At 41.4% G+C, this 19,965-nt stretch overlaps 1 protein-coding gene across 6 annotated transcripts in view; it reads left to right on the top strand.

The window, feature by feature from the left end:
- Positions 1-19,965, top strand: part of LOC150086983 (cilia- and flagella-associated protein 53-like) — a 238,972-nt gene that overhangs the window by 61,894 nt on the left and 157,113 nt on the right. For all 6 annotated transcript variants that reach the window (XM_090372872.1, XM_090372870.1, XM_090372871.1 and 3 more), the window contains one exon: positions 8,881-9,054. In XM_090372872.1, the coding sequence (XP_090228998.1) occupies positions 8,881-9,054 (174 nt within the window). The remainder of the gene's footprint in view (positions 1-8,880; positions 9,055-19,965) is intronic.

The following is a 19,965-nucleotide window of genomic DNA, read 5'->3' as shown; positions in this document are numbered from 1 at the left end:
GATGCAAATATATTTGAAATCGTATTTAAAGGAGTAAAAAAATAAATTGTGAAATGAAAAGTTTGAAAAGCTATCACGTCATCTTGCCAGGATGGAATTAAGAATACTGAACACTGTTGCATGTTGCTATTGGCACATATGCATGTGAGACAGTAGAGTTGGCACCGCAGCATATATGTATGTATAACTAGGCTACATCAAATATATGTATATATGTATGCATACCCAGGCTATGACAGTGCAGCATATATATATATATACGCATACCTAGGCTACGACAACACAGCATATATGTAGAATACGTGTCTAGGCTATTGAATGAGTTTTAATATACAGTAAATTTTCAACTTAAACTTAATTGAAAACCGTGTTATAGTGAAACCAGTGCTGTTTGAAGCCGTGCTAAGTGAGGTATTGCTGTATTTACATTTTTTTATTTTATTTCCCTATCATGCTTTATTCATGCTACACATATTTGAATATATGAAAAGGTAACATAAAATTAAGATAGCTTTGTAATAAATGTTATTGAAATTTGATATGCATGTTTTAAATAATATCACTTAGTTTTGAAAAAAATTTGTGAAAACAGATATTAATAATAAAAGTAATAAAAATATATAATAATAATAATAATAATCTTCATTTATAACTAACCCTAATTACATGTATAAAGTTTAATTCACGTGTTGTGACATATTTAACTTATAAAATAAATTGAAGTTTTTGTACTTTCAATTCTGAAATTTTTTTTATCACATGCATGTCTAAACTTTCAGCTAAATCATTTTCTATCGAGACTAGTGCTAAATTATCCAATCTGTCTTGGGACATTGTACTACAAAGATAATTTTTAATTATTTTTAATTTGGAAAATGATCTTTCCCCAGTAGCTACACTCACTGGCAGTGTACGAAGTATTCTTAGAGCAACCACTACATTTGGAAAAGTGGTGCATAAATTATTTTCTTAGATAGTATGAATCAGAGATGTAATACTCAATACATTCTACATTGATATTAATATTTGTAAAATATTAAGAGGAGTTTACCTCAATATAGTACGTAGAACACTTCCGTATGATACTCTCCAGAAATTAAAACGAAAAAATCAAAAACTTACATTAGAGTAAAAAAATAAATAATTAAAAACCAATTTAATACAATTCAAATCAATTTAACACAATTCAAATTGATTTGAATTGTGTTAAATTGGGTTTTAATTATTTATTTTTTACTCTAATGTAAGTTTTCGATTTTTTTGTTTTAATTTCTGGAGAGTATCATACAGAAGTGTTCTACGTACTATATTGAGGTAAACTCCTCTTATTATTTAACAAATATAAATTATTTTCAAAAATATACTCTAATACTTCTGTTAGTTTTAAATCTGGTTTTAAAATATTTTTAGAACTTTTTTTAGAATTTCTTGAGGAGCCTCCATAGCCAGGTGGGCAGGAGCAGCACTGCATAGAACATGCTTCTTGATTAGACCAGGGTTCGAGCCCATGAGCCACCAAATACGAAGGATGCGGAAAGGTCAGGGAATGATCACCGCATATCCCCGGAGTAATATGGCCTTAGTTGCTAATGCTCCTAAAAACCAAATACAACAACAACAACAAGAATTTCTTGATTTTAGAATTTTAAAATTTTTTAGAAACATTTTAGAATTTCTTGATTGTTTACATGCTTTAAATTATCTGGTCCTTGAGGTTGTCACAGACATTGTCTCACATGTGCCAGACAAGCTGTACTTGCTTCCTGGGAGTCTAAAACGCTGATGGAACTGATATTCGGGTGACACTCAAGTCAAGTGGACCCAATTTTGCAAAGTCCGGACAGTCTCTGACAGCCAAATCCTCTGCTTGCACCTTCACAATGGTGGGATTATTAGTAATCCTGGGTATAACCCCCACGGGCAAGCACAGTGTGGGTAACCACCCAAGTGTGAACCAACGTAAGCAGGGGTCGAGGTGTGATGCCCACACCACATGGAAGAATGCCTCCCCTCTGTGTTACCAGGCAATACTAGGTCGTAGATGACTCTCATCAACCGGTGCAATACCACCACTTTGCTTATTGGAGGTTTGAAGTGGTGGAACCCATGTTTAGTCTCCAGAGCTAAGTTCCATTCAACCCTTCCCCATTCCTTCCATCATGCAGTAAAACTGATGACTTTTGAGATTAAGATGGACATCATGGCAAGATAAAATCTTCCTTACATTTTGAAGGTACAGCTCTAAAACAGTATTTGCAGGCCGGCTGCTAGTTAGTACACCGGACCGAACCTATTAATAACTCTTTAGGAGGCTTCCGGATCAGCTAGTGTATAACCTTGCTACCTCTACTCTGCCAGATAGTGACTTGAGGGAGTCCGAGTAGTGTGTATGCGGGAGGAGGGCATTGTCGGGGCCACATTATGTCAAGGATCTGGGTATATTCTTATCAAGTGTATGCCATATCCAAATATTTCATTACTTCATACAGCATGTCCTCCCCCCCACACTTTTTTTTGTACTATTGAATCCACCATGAATTGTCAAACTAATAGAGTAAGCTTATCTGAGAAAAGATCTAAACCTCCCAAACACTTCCTAGTTAATTTCACAAATATATGTGGTCTCAGTTCTAATCTCAACTATGTCCATTTCCACTTGCAGTCTGCCAAACCTCATGTACTTTTTCTGACAGAATCTCAGCTATCTGTTGATTCAACTACTGCTCATCTCAGTTGTCCAAATTATTCGCTCTATGATTCCTTTCGCCTGCCCCTCGACGTGGGCACCTGTACGTGGTGAGGGGACCTCCCAGTGACGCTGCTGGACTTCCAGACTAGCATCACTGGGATCCAATGCCCACAGCCCAGGTTCCAGGCTTACATCAATGGAATCCAGCGTGTTTGCCGTGCGCTGCGACCCGTGGAAATTTGGAAAGGGGGATCCTGGTGGTTGAGGGGCCCAGCTTCAATACGCCACTTTGGCCCCTGCTTCGACAAGACGGGTGGTCCTGGAAGGCCCGGCTAGGATCAATCGGCTAGTAGGCTCGCCTGCGAGGGTCAACCGTGTCAATGCCACGCCCCTACCCTCATGGTCCGAGGGACAGGATTCAGGCTGGCGGCGGTGCGGGTATAGTGTCTGGGTAGCCCTGGCGTCCCACTCCCGAGCGCATTTATTGCATGCCGGGTAGTGGGCGTCCCTTTGGGCTCCGTGGTGGGTGGGGAGCCCGGGCACTGCACAATTTAAAATTTCTATGAATCCTGATAAACTTATTTCTTCAGGGGCCCCAACCCGGTCCCTATCTGAAAATACAGACGGAGAGGCAGATATTATTGCGAAAAAGAGACAGCGAACTGAAACATCATCATCAGGGCCTGTCCCAAGATTTTTAATTATACACTCGACGAATGAAAAACCGATTGGCAAAATGTCACCCTTCTTTATACAGAAAGGGTTAGATGGGTTAGTAGGGTCACCCAAATCAGTTAAGAGGCTCCGTTCTGGAGACCTCTTAATTGAAACCAAAACTGACAGGCAGTCTGAGCAGCTACTCCGTGCAACATCAATCGGAGGAACACCCATAACAGTAACACCACATAGAACACTAAACTCATCGAGAGGTGTCATTTCGGAATGGGACCTTCTCGACGTAACCGAGGAGGAAATCTGCTTTGAACTGAAACCTCAGGGAGTTATAGCTGTCAAGAGAATTAGTGCGTGTAGGGATGGGAAACTGGTTAAAACCAGGAGTGTTATCCTGACTTTTAACTCTCCCAAACCTCCTGATGAGATTAAAGCTGGATACATCAACTGTTCAGTGCGTCCGTACGTTCTGAACCCTTTACGGTGTTTTAAATGCCAGAAGTACGGACATTCTCAAATGGCCTGCCGTGGAGTCCTTGCATGCGCCCGATGGGGTGCAAAGGACCACGAAACAACAGCATGTTCAGCCGCAAAACCCACCTGTATTAACTGTGAGGGAGAGCACCCGGCCTACTCACGAGCATGCCAGAGGTGGAAAGAAGAAAAAGAAATACAACGGCTGAAGGCAGAGCTAAACATATCGTACCAGGAGGCAAGGAAAGCGGTGAAACCGCTCAACATCAACAAACCTACCTACGCCCAGAAGGTAGCAGGGAGGTGTTCCATCGGAACACAGATGGACATGTCCATCCCTCCAAAAGAATCATTTACGCCCATCGCACGTTATCTTTTAAGCTCCCAAAAACCTGTACAGAAGGACCAATCAGCTGCCACTCCGATATCTGTACCTCCTAATGCTCCAGAAGTAACAAAGGCAATCACCAAAGAAAAAAATAAGAGAGGTGAAGTACCTCCTACTACCCAAGAAAACATGGAGGTCGAGCAGAAGGAGGTAAACAAAGATTCAGTTTTGGAGCTCTTTGCTGAGGAGGAAATGGACACTGGTCAGCGTCCGTACTTCCCCAGGAAGGATAAAACCAAAACTGAAAAAGGTAAGCCCTCAGCACCTCGGAAGCCGCCTGACGGACCCACCAAGCCAAAATAATGGCTAAATTCCTACAATGGAATTGTCGTGGATTCCGGCGAAATATTGATGACATCAAGGTCCTCCTGCAAAAGCACGAGCCAGTTTGCTTTTGCTTGCAGGAGACTTATCTGAAGGCAAATGATGATCCCACCATGCACAACATCGCAATTTTTCGAAAGGATAGAATTGCGGATGGTCTTGCTCATGGAGGAGTGGCTATCCTTGTGGGCAACCAGACCCCAGTTCAGCCATTGCAAATTACAACCAGCATAGAGGCTGTTGCAATTCGCCTTTCAGTGGGATTTTTATTAACCGTCTGTTCTATTTATTTGCCACCTGGGACTGACATCTCCCAGGAAGACCTTGATGATCTTGTAACGCAGTTGCCTCCCCCTTTCTTACTTCTCGGGGATTTTAATGGACATAACACCCTGTGGGGTAGTGCTAACCTTAATGCAAGGGGACGAGTCATAGAGCGTACGCTCAATGGCAATGACCTTTCCCTTCTAAATACTGGAACAAACACCTTCTTCCACATGTCTACCCGTACCTTTTCTGCCATTGATCTCTCTATCTGCTCCCCTTCTCTACTCCCCTCACTCACCTGGGAAGTGGAGGAGAACCCATTCGGAAGTGATCACTTCCCTGTGATAACCTCGCTACACAGTGGGAGACCATGTCTTCCCTTCAGGTTACCACGGTGGAAAATTGATCAGGCTGACTGGACTGCCTTCCAACATCAGGCAAATTTCCACCTGAATACAGTCAGTCAGGAGCCTATCAATGATGCAGTAATGTACATTACAGAGGTTATGGTCCAAGCAGCTGCGAATGCTGTTCCAAAAACATCTGCCCGGTTTCCACCATTTCCCAAACCTTGGTGGAATTCCCAATGCACAGTAGCAAAAAAGGCTCAAAACAAAGTGTGGGGGATATTCCGCCGATATCCTACCACGAACAACCTTATAGCGTTTAAACGTGCACGAGCCAAAGCACGCTTCATCCGCCGTCAGAGTCAAAGGGAATCGTGGATCCGCTTTACATCATCTATTACCCAGTCTACCAATTCTAAGGTAGTCTGGGATAAAATCCGGAAAATGAAGGAAAAACATACATCCCACCCTACTTCAATCCTAGATTATAATGGATGCGCTATTGCAGATCCAACTGCAATAGCCAACTCTCTTGGGGAAACATTCTCTAACATCTGTGCAACATCTTCGTATTCCCCAGAGTTCCTGGTCCTGAAACATAAAATAGAAAAACAGGCACTTAATTTTAAGTGTAAGAGTGACTGTCCCTATAACGGGGAATTCACTATGCACGAACTGAAAAGAGCCCTCACTCTTTCCAAAGCAAGTGCTGTTGGACCAGATGGCATCCATTATGAAATGATTAAACATCTTTCACCAAAATCTATGGATTGTCTGCTCTTCTGTATAACAGAATCTTTACTGAAGAGCAGTTTCCGGACTCCTGGCGAAAGGCAATCGTTCTAGCCTTTCCTAAGCCAGGAAAGGATCCAAAAGTCACCACCAATTATCGTCCTATTGCTCTGACTAGCTGTCTGTGCAAAATCCTGGAGAAAATGGTCAATTCTCGTTTAATATGGTATTTAGAAACAAATGACCTTCTCTCCAGCATCCAGTGCGGCTTCCGAAGGAACCGGTCCACTTTGGACCATCTTATTAGACTGGAAACATCCATACGAGATGCTTTCCTAAAACGTGAACACTTGGTGTCGGTGTTCTTTGACATGGAGAAAGCATATGACACAGCTTGGAGATTTGGCATATTAAAATATTTGCACAGTCTAGGCCTTCGAGGGCATCTTCCTGTGTTTATTCAAAACTTTTTAGCCAATCGATCTTTCCAAGTTCGTGTGGGATCCTCACTCTCTCGTTCCTTTAGCCAAGAGGAGGGAGTACCACAAGGATCAGTTTTAAGTGTCACGCTTTTCGCGATCAACATAAATTCCATCACAGAACAACTTCCTCCAACTGTAAACAGTGCCCTCTATGTTGATGACTTCAGTCTCGTCGTCGTCTTTATAATTTTCTTTGTTGGAAACAGAACCACTTTCACTACTTTCTGCTACGGTTACTGGACATGTTGAAGACGTTGACGGTTCATCGAGACTGAAAGTATTTTAAAATAGCACCTTCTGATTTTTTATTTTCTTCATCTTTTGCTTTTCTTTTTTTACGATATTGTACATCAGAAAATCTTTTTGTTTTTTGGTAAGTCTGGCTGTCTTTAGACATGACTGAATATAAAAAAATATTTTCTATTATTATTATAAATAAATAATATACATACATTTTTCAGTTACGAAAACTCACCTGCTGCAGGGTAATTTGATGTCAATATTTAATTTAATTTAAGTAAACAGATAATTTATAATAAACTTAACGTTGAAAATATTTAATTTATTTTTTAATATTCTTATGTAACACACTGCACTTTAAAATAAAACTGTTAAATTTCAGTTCATTACCTCTGTAAACGATACTCACTATAACATAACTGACAAAAGTTTTTAGTTGGTGGCGACTAAGTACAAACAAGTAATTCCCCTAAATTTGATCCACTTGTCTCAGCGAATGCATCCCTATCATTAAACGAGGTAATACTGTATAATGGGCTCTCAACAACTACTAATATATGAATGAAGAATCAAAAAAGTTACAGGTTCACTATCTGATCATTTTTAAAAATTGTTTGTTTTAAGAATTATTAATATGTATAATTATTGTTTGTTTCGTTAAGTATTGAGCTATTTATTGGATGTCTAAATAAATGAAATTTATGAAACACATAATATGCATACATTGGTATCTATAGTCACTCGCTGAATGGCTCATGTTAAAACCGACAAATACTGAGTCAACAAATAAAGACTACATTTACAGAACAACTATTAAGAACAATAGCTATTTAATAAGTGTTTGGCTGCCTGTTATTTTTATGTTAGTTTATTATGACAAGAATTTCTTTATTTGTATTTTCTTTATTCAACTTATGCTTAGATTCTACATCATTTTTCCCGCCCTTGGATTTGGCTACCCATGTTCGTCACACACACACTTGAACACAGGCTTGGCATGGCCCTGATCGAATGCACACCGGAATTGGAAGCCCGCAGCCCTCAAGCTCAACCCCAAAATACATCGAATCACCATCCTTAATCTTTGAGTGGGAGAAGACAATAAGTCTGTATTTTAAAAACAAATTTATTGTCTTCTCTCACTCAGAGATTAAAGTTGGTGGTTTGATGTATTTTGAGGTCGGGTTTGGGGTCTGCAGGCCTCCGATTCCAGGGTGCATTCGATCATTGATTTTGTCTGCGAGTGTGAGGAACACACATAAACTATTTGTATAGTTGATTCAACAATGGAGAGTATCAGCACAGAAATGTTCTACAAGATATCATAGAGGTAATTCCTCCTTTTCTTATCTAATTGATATATAACTGGGCTAGCCGGGTGGGTAAAGTGCCTGCCTGACAACCCAAAGGTCGTGGGTTCGATTCCTGCCTCGGGCTTGGATCAAAGTACTGCAAAAACCTTGGGGGTGCATTATGGCCACAGAAGCCTATGATATCTATTAATTAATTTTTCCTGCCCATTCTCCTTTACGGATCAGAAACATGGATTTGTCTCAAGCTAGATTTAAACAAACTTGAGGTATTCCAAATGCGATGCCTGCGGCAGATTTTGGGCATCTCACTTCGTGACCGCATCACTAATGATACCATCCGCGCCAGATGCCAACAGCAACCAACCATTGCCGACCAAATCCAGAAGCGAAGGCATAGATGGTTTGGCCACGTATGTAGAATGGGCATGAACAGAATACCATCCACACTCCTTTGGAGACAACGACCCACCCAATGGAGCATCCAACGGACCGCGCCTAGGAAAACGTGGGCCAAGCAAGTGGAAAATGGCTTGAAGAGCCGACGTCTCGACCTTAACCAGGCCAGGACTGACGCCATGGATCGTAAAGTATGGAAGAACATCGCAGAGCAAGTTCGAAACCCTGCGGCACCTACAGCAGCATACTGGTTGCGTGGCCAACTGCCTCCCCCAGCTGCCAGCTAAGGACCAAGAAGAAGAAGAAGAATTAATTTTTAAGTTAATTATCTTTTTTATTACATTTGGAACAATATTTTACAAGTACTGGATTCGCAAAATGGAAATTTATTTTATATCCTCTTTCATATTTTTACTTTGTTCATTTTTAGTGCTTATATAATTAGGTGAACCATGATATGTAGCAGTAGAAATTTATGAAATGAGATATTTTATTGTGTTTTATAACCATTGGTATTTTATTTATTTTTTTTTTTTAATTTTACTGCTTACGTTAGGCTTGGTGAATTATTACGAAAAGAAGAAACAGATTATCTAAAGGAAATGGAACAACAACAAGAGACACTGGAAGATAAAAAAGAAAAAATGTGGTTGCGTTATAAGAATATAAGAGAAAAAAGAGAAGAAGAAAGACAGTGCTTAGCAAATGAGAAAAAGGAACTGCAATTTAGGTAATGGCCATGATAGTCTGGTATATTGACATAGAAAAGTGATATCTTTTTCAGGTTATAGATAAACAAATATACCCTTTTATATAATATGTAATTTTGTATTGCTGAATACGATGGAATTTTCATTTGTTTACAAGAAAATTTCATCCTCCATTTCCTCTTGTTTTTCAAAGTTGATTAGGTTAAAAACTAGCCAATTTAATGGTACTGAAAACAAAATAAAACATAGAAAACTAAATCAGCATTTTTTGTTTAGCATGTTCTTTTGAAGTTAGGCAGTTTTTTATGTTAGAAACTAGTTAATGTTAGTGAAAAGCAAAGTTTATCTTAGAAATTTCTGAATTCTTTTATTACGATTTATTTATTTAATTTTGATACTACGGGGGGGATATTTCAATACAGCAGTTGAATTCAAGGTGCAGACATTGTCAGATTTGTGAAGAGCCAAGCGTTGTTTGGAAGAGCCAGGAACTTGCCTTGTTGGGACATGTTATGAAAATGGATGATAGCAGAACAACTAAGAGTATAATGAAATGGAAACCTACAGTGAGGAGGGCAAGAGGAAGGCGACCAAAATAAATGGACATATGATGTAGAACAGGACTTAAAGACCATGAGAATACGAAGTTGGAGAAGTTTGACTTCTGGGAGGACTTATTGGTGGGACATCGTCGAGATGGCTAAGATCCACCCTGGGTTATTTTTTATTATTATTTTTTTTTTATGAAAACCCCAAACACGAGAGGTATTAGAACCTATAGTACTTAGTACCGTGCTTGGGTTGGAGGTTGAGAAGACGAAAGAAGATATTTATTGACATTAGACTTGAACTTCTGTAGACTGTAATTTTCACGAAATACGTATGAAGGAAGATTGTTCCAGAAAACAGCAGTTGAATGAATAAATGAGGAAGATGAAAAGTTGGTTCTGTGAGTTTGAAGTTGGACAGTAAATGGATGTTGGCTGGTGGTGGCACATGTTTGGACTGTTTTGAAAGAGAGAGCAGGAATTATAGAAGCCAATTCAGAAGAACAGTGCCCGTGGAAGTATCTGTAGAAAAGGCATGCAGTAGAAACAGTACGTCTATGAGACAGCGAGTGTTTGTCATTTTGTTTTTAGGCGCATTAGCAACTAAGGCCATATTGCTCGGGGATATCCGGTGGTCATTCCCTGACCTTTCCGCATCCTCCATATTTGGTGGTGACGGGCTCGAACCCGGTCTAATCAAGAAGCGAGTGCTATGCACTGCTGCTCCTTCCCACCTGGCAACGGAGGCGCCAGACAGCGAGTGGAGAGACTCTGTTAGAGACAAGTCATTAATTAACCTAACTGCCCTCTTCTGAATGGAATCAAGAAGCCTGAGAGAGGTTTTAGGGGCACCACCCCAGATGTGGGAACAATATTCCATGGTAGGGTGGATTTGCAATTTATACAGAGTGAACAGCTGTTTGAAAGAAAAGTTAACGCCGAGAGCGAAAGAGAAAACCAAGTTTTTTAGATGCAGAGATTATAATGCCAGAAGAAGAAGAAGAAGTTGAAATCAAATGAAATTCATATGTACTTCATACAGATCATTCTGCTACCACCTGAGGTTGGGTATTAGATAGTAAGGCTTAGACTTATTTTTAGCTTAGAGACAAATACCATTATCCACAAGGCGCCTCTGTAGGCAGGTGGTGCGGTGCGTAGCACAAGCTTCTTGATTAGACCGGGGTTCGAGCTGGTCACCACCAAATACGGAGGATGCAGAAAGGGAATGACCACCGCATATTCCTGGAGCAATATGGCCTTAGTTGCTTAATGCTCCTAAAAACCAAATAATAACAATAATAACATTATCCACAGTTCTGTCTAAGTTGTTAATATCTTAAATTATAAAGCATTACCTCAACAGGTGAATCGACTATACATTTAACAAGCTGAGATTAGCATTAGCAAGGGCATGTGATGCAAGAAAGCAAGCTTATATAGCATCAGCCATAAAACACACACACACACACACACACACACACACCCTTCTGATTTCACACATCCACTTGCTCCAAATGTTGGTCTAGTTCTGCCTTGAATCTGTTTAAGCTATCAACTTCTACAATGACAGATGCAAGTTTGTTCCAGCTATCCACCACCCACTGGCTAAAGAAAAGCTTCCAGACATCTATCCTACAACTGTCTTTCCTCAATTTAAATTTATGTCCTCTCAGGCGATTATTCTGAGCAAGAGGAAGAATCCCATCAGCATTGAGCATGCTCAAACCATTCAAGGCTTTATACACTTAAGTCAGATCACCTCGCAGGTGCCTAGTCTCCAGACACTGTAATTTGCAAATCCTAAGCCTTTCTTCATAAGAGCAACCTTGTTCCATTCACTAATCTTGTTGCCGTTCTCTGTACTCGTTCCAACAGCTCTACATCCTTCTTAAAATGAGGCCTCCAGACCAGTTTACAGTATTCAGGGTGTGGCATGACCATTGCCTTATACAAGGGGATAAACACTGCCTTATCCCTGCTAGAAAATTCCCGTCTATCATTGATAAGACACCATGAGCTACTCTTGCAGACTGTCTGCACTGCTCAAAAAACTTCATATCTGGCTGCAAAATTATCCCCCAGTTCACTCTCTACCACTGTCAGTGTAGTATCAGACAGTTAATATATTACTCTGGGCTACTGCTTCCCATACGCAGTACTTTACATTTGTCAATGTTAAACTTCAATTGCCACCTCTCAGCCTGTCTACTCAACTTTTCTAGAGCCTGTTGCATCAGCGTACTGTCATTAGTGTCATTAACAACCATGCCAACCTTCGTATCATCTGCAAACTTGGACATTAAGCCTGATATATCATTAATGAATACAGAAAACAGCAATGGACCCGAGACTGAACCCCGGGGGACTCCACTAATAACATTAGTCCACGAAGAGCAGTGTCCATTGATTACCACTCTCTGTCTTCTCCCACTCAACCATCCCTTTATCCATAGCAGCAATTTGCTTCCAGTGCCACACTGCTCCAATTTGTGCAGCAGTCTTCCATGTGCAGCGGTATCGAAAACCTTTCTAAGATCAAAATATGATATCAAAATTATTCTTTGCATCCAGTTTGTGACTACATCATAGTATCCAATCAAATTGGAAAGACAAGACTTCCCCTTAACAAAACCCATGCTGTGTCCAAGCTATAACTGAAGTCTTGTCTAGATGATCCTGCAATGTGTCTTTAACCAGTGCCTCCATTAATTTCCCTGGAACAAAAGTTAAACTAACAGGTCTGTAATTACCTGTGTCTCACTTTGATACTCCTTTGTGGATTCGGGTCACATTTGCACATTTCCAGTGCATGGGTACCTCCTCTGAGTCCAAGGGAGCTCTCATAATTATGGCTAAGGGTTTGCTTAGTTCCTTTGTTGCCTTCTTTACAAGCTTATCTAGCTTACTGCCAGAGTTAAATACACCTCTGGCATTCCCCTCCCTGAATAACTTATCTTGTGTGAATATAGATGCAAAATATTCATTTAGATTGTTAGTTACCTGAGCAGGAACATCAGCAGTTGAACCATACCGTCGATATCAAGTGTCCCAATCTGATTCATCCCCATCCTTCTCGAGTTTGCATAAGTAAAGAACTCTTTGCATCCTCTGCCAAAGATTTCTCGTAATCTGCCTTCGCCTGCCTAACCTCCTTTGTGATTTGGTTACAGACCAGCTTATATCTATCATAGGCTTCTCTGTCATCTGTTAATTTATACGTATCCCATGCATTTTTCTTCTCTGCCACATGTCTAATTAGTTCATTTAGGGCTAAATCTTGAACAATATTTCTTAGTTGGTATGAAAAGCCTGGTAGCATTCAAGATAATTTCTTTGAATGCTTCCCATTTTGAATTTGCTGTTATTATTATTATTATTATTATTAGCCATGTGGTGCAAGGAAGCCTGAGGCTTATGCTGCACCAGCCAAAAAAAATTTCTGAGTTACCTTTTGTGTGTGTGTGTGTGTGTGTGTGTGTGTGTGTGTGTGTGTGTGTGTGTGTGTGTGTGTGTGTGTGTGTGTGTGTGTGTGTGTGTGTGTGTGTGTGTGTGTGTGTGAAAGAGAGAGAGAGAGAGAGAGAGAGAAGTAGAAGAAAATCACCAAGAAAGAGAAGAATGATGATATCCGGCTTAGGACCCTGGGTGTGCCAAGCCCATACTCACCAGATGTGAGCCCCTGGGGTTGTTGGTAACATCATCAGTTGGTCCCACTGTATAAAATTTAAATACTGTCTCAAACCATCATAGTTACCTTTACGAAAGCAAAAACCCTTCCCTTTACCCCTGATGGTAGTTACCTGTTTGAGTAAATCCCTGGGCGCCTCCGTAGCCAGGTGGGAAGGAGCAGCAGTGCGTAGCACATGCTTCTTGATTAGACCGGGGTTCGAGCCCGTCACCACCAAATACGGAGTATGCGGAAAGGTCAAGGAATGACCACCGCATATCCCGGAGCAATATGGCCTTAGTTGCTAATGCTCCTAAAAACCAAATAACGAACGAACGAACAACGAGTAAATCCCACTTCAGCACACTGTTATCACTGCGCCTAGTGGTTCCTTTATCTGCAGATTCTTAATGCATGAAGAATCACTATTGATAATCAGATCAAGAGTATTACTCCCTCTAGTTGCCTCCTGAACATGCTGCTGTAGAAAACACAAAAGCCTTGTGAGTGACCAACCCACAAATTCCAGTCAATCTCTGGGAAATTAAAATCCCCCATTATAAGACCCTCTGATTTAATGGCCCACTCTATTTCTCTGCACAATTTCTCATTATACTCATCAGATTCATTAGGCCTATGACACACCTACTGTCATTTTTCCTTTCCTAGTGCTTATGACACACCAAACAGACTGAACATTGCATTGTCCACCAGTATCAGTTGGATGCACTTCCTTAGATTTTGTGTTTCTTAACTAACATCATAACTCCTCCTCCCTTTCTGTCCTGTCTATCCTTTCTGTACACATTGTACTCCCCAAATTCCAGTTCTGCACTGCTTATGACTGTGTGACACCACATCTCTGATATCCCAACAATATCTGCCTTTGATGTCTTTACTAGCATTTTAAGCTCATCAAATTTAACTATACTCTTAGCATTGGTGTACATGCAAGTATACATGCACCTGTTTCTATTCTTAGTTACTCGAACACAGCCCATGTATTTACTTGTTCCACTATGACTCCCAGCTGTCCTGGAAATCCCCATTGCCTTGCTTTCCAGGCTGCTGCTCATTTCAATAGAAGCAGTGCAAGAATCATTTTCAACCCTGCTAGCGGGTACTGTTAATCTATTAGTCTGTGTATCCCCCCCAAGCTAGCAGTTTTCCGACCCACCTAACTCTGTCTTGATAGCATCAGCAAATACTCTTGCACCTGTTCTATTTAAATGTATCCCATTCCTGTAGAAGCAGTCTCTCCTGTTAACAAGCACAGACGAGGCTGAGAAAAATCTACCCCTTGAGCCTTGCACAGTCTCTCCAGGGCCGAATTGATCGACAAGGCTCTCATTATATACTCCTTCCTATCGTGTCTGGGAAGAATTGCAGACACTTTCAAATTCAATCCTAATTCACGACTTTTTTTCAACATTGACCTGTACTTGTTGAGTAATTCCGCCAGTCTTCTACTCTTAATGATATATGGGAATTTAAAGAACTTAAAGATAGGAACAGCATTTTCGAAGCTATTGGAATCATTAGCTGACAGGTAGTCTCTTTTAGTGAATGTATACTAAACTGTGAACAATGTATTTTGCTTAAGTAAACAGCCAAGCATTGTTTGGAAGTAAAATTTCCATGTAAACATTTAACAACCATTACAGTGGACCTTTAATTCCTAGAACTAAGTTGCAGTTGCTTTGTGCATTAGAATACTTTCAGTGCAGTAGGTGAAATCAAATAAAATTTATATGCCTGCTTTACTTAATTTGATTTTCAATCAAGGAAATCATTCTACTCCCACTGAAGACTGAGGGATGTTACTCAGTATTAAGGCTTGGGTTAATGTTCAAATTAGAGATAAATATCATTATTCACAGTTCTGCCTAAGTTGCTTTTTTTTTGGTAGTTGTTGGCGCATCGGCTTCTGTGGTCATAATGCACCTCCCAAGGTTTTTGCAGTACTTTGATCCAAGCCCGAGGTGGGATTCGAACCCGCGACCTTTGGGTTGCCAGGCAGGCACTTTACCCACCCAGCTAGCCCGGTCAGCACCTAAGTTGCTAATATCCTTTTATATTAGCAACTTAGGTTGCTAATATAAAAGGATATTAGCCCAAGGATTCTGAATATAAATATATATTCAGAATCCTTGGGATTCTGAATATACATTTAAAAATCTGCAACACCACCAGACAGATGAGAAGCCAGTAGCTTTAAAATAGTTGTCTTCGCAGTGTTTCATATCTGTGGCAGAGTCACATGTTTAATTGATACCGTACAAAAGGGATGATAGAGAAATTACAGAGAAATTTCACTCCTTTGTACCAGATAGAATGTGTGTGTGAGAGAGAGAAGAGGGTTAGAAGTATGGTTGAATGTAACTTTGAGGAAGAAAAGTGAGGTGATTTACCTTGCAGTTGCCTGTCAGTACTGCCTGGCCCTTGGTGCCAAGCAAATTAAAGATCATGTGATCCCCATGCGATTTATGTAGTGCTCTAGAAATAATTAAAGTTATTGTTAAGTTTAAATTTGACTTTCTCTTAAAGAGTCTTTCATTTAAAGTAATTCCATACTTCAAAAGTCACAACTTAGGATGCATAAAGGAAATTTACCTTTCTTTTTTAGTATATATTTTACTAACCCACTATCTCTTTCAACTACTTGATCTCCTACCACCACTGTTTCTGCCTTCCCATGGTGGGGCCATTAACCCAAGAGGAAAAGAAAGTTGTTCTGAAAGAGGCCTCTGAGGTCGGGAAAACTCATATCTAGGAAATAAACTCATACACTGACCATTGAACAAAATTTACTGTAACTAAAATTTGTACAAATAGTATAAAAACAAATTATTTACAATAAACTAATAATTGTATATGCGGAATACTAAAAAACTGTAATAAAAGATCGTTTACCATAAATAAGCTAAAATATAAAATTAAAAGCGCTAAAAACCTGGAGCTTTCGAGAGAGTCAGCTCTCTTCTTCAACAGTAATATGACTTTCTGCAACATCTCCTTAAATAGCAGGTTCACAGTACCTCCACACGTGGTATTTCTCCACGTGGTTCAATCGGTACGTGGTCAGAACCGGAAGCGGAAATGTCTCGGGTACGTGGCAAATAAAATCGTTCATCCGAACTTAATACAATTGTTTCAAAAATAGGATGAATACGCATGCCTCTATCTCTATTCATGGTATTCTTATGAACCAATCCATAAACCCTTGAGCCATTTACGCTCCCAGTATCCGTGTGCACGATCCAAAATAATAGCGTCCTCCGGGGAGATTTGATGCTGCTTCTCCCAAAAATGTTCGGCCACGGCAGACTTACTGTAATCAGCGGTTCTTATGGCATTTAAATGTTCCCCCAGACGATCCCCAAGTCGTTTTGTTTCCCCCACATAACACTCCCCACAATCCGGTCATTCTATTCTATAAATAACTCCGCTACTGAGATCTTTTGGTATACGGTCTTTGACCTGAGACACAGCTGTGCACAGCCTCCGCCCAGGAAGCTGTACACAGCGTGTCTTATAACCCCGTAAAATTCTTGCCAGATGTTCAGTAAGGCCCGAATAGTAGGGGATGTATGCGGTGGCTACCGGGACGAACGACTCCCTATGCTCAGACACCCCTCTATTATATCTATCCAGGATCCTCTGGGGATATCCGCACTTTCTAAGTTCTGCCGTGACACGATTAATTTCTTTCTCTTTATCCTCAGAAGTGGTACAGTGTGATCTTACTCTGTCAAATAAAGCTTTTGCTACACTATTCTTGTATTGTCCAGCTTGTGCTGAATTATAGTGGGTGTATTGGCCTCTACACATGGGTTTTTTAAAAACTGACGTCTTAAGCCTAGAACCCACCCTAGAGACCAATACATCCAAAAACGACAGAGTACCGCCCGTTTCCACCTCTGAGGTAAATTGTATAAATTGGGAGAAGCTATTAAGCCAACAAACGGCATCATCCTCCCTCCCCTTCTGGACCAAGGCAAAGGTATCATCAACTTATCTTCTCCAATTCCTGATAGGAAACGAACACCCACTAAAAACCCTACTTTCCAACTCCTCCATGACCAAGTTGGCCACGGTGGCACTAATGGGTGAACCCATGGCCGTACCGTGAACCTGCTTTTTCATAGTTCCTTGAAATAACATGGTAGTGCTAGCTAGACATAATTCTACCCCAGTACAAATATCTTCCACACCGAGTAGTGATCTATTACCAAGTGAGGCATCGCTGGTCAATGCCATTTTTACACAATATACTGCATGATTAATAGGAATACATGTAAATAAAGATACAACATCAAAAGAGATCATGCTCTCATCATCATTTATAGTCAAATTCCCCACAAAATTCATAAACTCTCTACTGTCCTTAACAACATACTCGGATTGCCCCACTATGGGTGCAATTAATTTGGCCAAGTACCCTGATAGCGCATAAGAAGGACTCCCTATAAATGAAACTATAGGTCTCAAGGGCACTTCTACCTTATGAATTTTTGGCAGTCCATAGAATCGCGGGAGTTGACTACCTGTAGTAAAGTGTAAAGTGTAAAGTGTAAAGTGTGTTTAGGGTCAAACGGCACCAGGGGTTTCCCCCATCTCCGCGTAGTTTACATTGTGGTGTGATACAGTTCACTGTAAAGGCCAGAGATTTAAAAGTATATGGATCTTGAGGTGTGTGATGTTGTGTACCGTTGTTCTTCTGGCCATTTAGCCGCCGGACCCCAGCTGAGGCCCGACGTTGCCCACACTTCGCCCCGTGGAGGCAGACCAGGTACACTAGTATTACAGTTATTTACTCTGGCAGGCCCTGCCACCTAGTTTCCTGAGATTTCAGTGGCAAGGACCTAAAAAAAAAAAAAAAAAAAAAACGTTTGCGTGGGTTGATCGCTAGATTGAAAGACCGAAATGTGAGCGAACTTAATTTGGAGCTATTAAGTTTTGACCTGTGGGATATACGCTGGTGAGCAGGTAGAGAGGGAGAGGAGACTGAAGACTGGGGGGAGAAAGACAGAAGAAATGGGGTCGATAGAGGAGGCGACCCCATTAAAAGTCAGTGGGGCATGCCCATGCCCTACCAGGAGGAAATATGGGTTGGCGAGTAGGGGAGAAGGCAGGAGGGGAAAAAAAAAAAAAAAAAAATCCTGTCTCCTCCCCTACCGCCGAGGGAGGGGGAAAGAAAGATGGGTCCAGCAAGAGCGCCGGCACCGATTGCCATTATGGCTGGCATATGCAGAAAGCTCTGCGGTCTCATTGGGCTGGTTGGAATTCAGCTGGATAGAAAGTCACTCGTGAGGCTGTGTCCTGTCCGAAGGTGGTCCACATATCATTTCATGGTTGTTGTTGTGGTGGTGGATGCGGGAAAGTCCGCCTTCTTGTGAAGAGGTCTTGCGCATATTGAGTGAAGGCACTATAAGTATCTTTTTCAGTTAGTATCAGATATTCCTGGTCTCTTAGCATTATTTGGGTGGTGGTTATAAATCGGCAGCGGAGATCCTCGTACAGTGGGCAGTCGTACATCAAGTGCCCCCATGTCTCGCGTAGTCCGCAGTGGCATAGGGGGGTGTCACTCAATCCGAATCCATGGAGTTTTTCTCTTATGGCGCCATGGCCGGTCAACAGGTAGGTGGCGAGTAGTCCAGGAGAAAGCCAAGGTGGATAGTTTGGGTACACCAGTTGTAGATCAGGAATAAATTTTTTAGTTATTTCACCTTTGGTTGATGTCTGCCAGCGGGTTTGCCAGCTCTGGTTGAGATGTGTGAGGAGACGTTTGCGTTCCAATTTGTGGTCAGTTTCAGGGTCCAAAGTGAAGTTCAGATGGTTAGCCTCACGTCCCTTGGAGAGTTGATATATTAGGCCGCGGAAGACTATTTCAAGGTCTAGTGGAAGAGTCCCTGTCAGGGCCTGGAGGGCATGTGTGCTTACAGTATTGCAGGCTCTTGTTATTATAAGTAGTATATACCGTTGTGTGGTGTCCAGTTTTCTTCTGTTGACGGCCGTGGTAGCCTTCCGGTACCACACTCCAGCGGCATACGTTATGGCAGGCAGGAATACGGCTTTATAGAATAGCTTGAGGGTTCTCCTCCGCAGGCCCCAATCCTTGCGGGAGACCCTCATGAACAGAGCAGAGTATCTTCTGATCTTTTTCTGAATGTAGGTCAGATGAGGGGTGAATGAGAGGTTATTATCTAGGACAACCCCGAGGTGTTTTAGTTCCTTTGTCAGCTTAATTGTAGTTCCTTGGATGCGGATTTGTGGTGGTCTCCTGATGTCCAGGTTACCTTTTAACAGTATTGAGCTGGTCTTGGTTGAGGATATGCGGAGATTGTTTTCGTCGGTCCACTTCTGTAGGATGTCAATGGCGCGAGTAGCAGAAGTTTCTAGCCTGGCTCTGCTGTCCTCTCGCAGTACCAGGGTCAGGTCGTCCGCGTATGCCTGAGTTGCCACACGACCTAGGTCTAGATTTAGAAAACCGTCGAGAACCATGTTCCAGAAGAGCGGGCCCAAGATTGAGCCCTGTGGGCAGCCTCTGAAGATCTGTCTGGAAATAGAATGATATGGAGTTTCTACAACGACCATTCTGTTGTCAAGATATGTTTTGACGCATTGGTATAGGTTGGCCGGGATGTTGGCCTTCCGGAGCCTGCCGAGGACGCTTGGCCACCACAGGGTGTCAAAAGCCCCGGCAAAATCTATTG

This window comes from Mastigoproctus giganteus, chromosome 4 (genome assembly GCF_048544385.1).
Source record: "Mastigoproctus giganteus isolate SK-2022 chromosome 4, ASM4854438v1, whole genome shotgun sequence".
NCBI classification, from domain to species: Eukaryota; Metazoa; Arthropoda; class Arachnida; order Uropygi; family Thelyphonidae; genus Mastigoproctus; species Mastigoproctus giganteus.
This window is presented reverse-complemented; position numbering and strand designations above follow the sequence as displayed.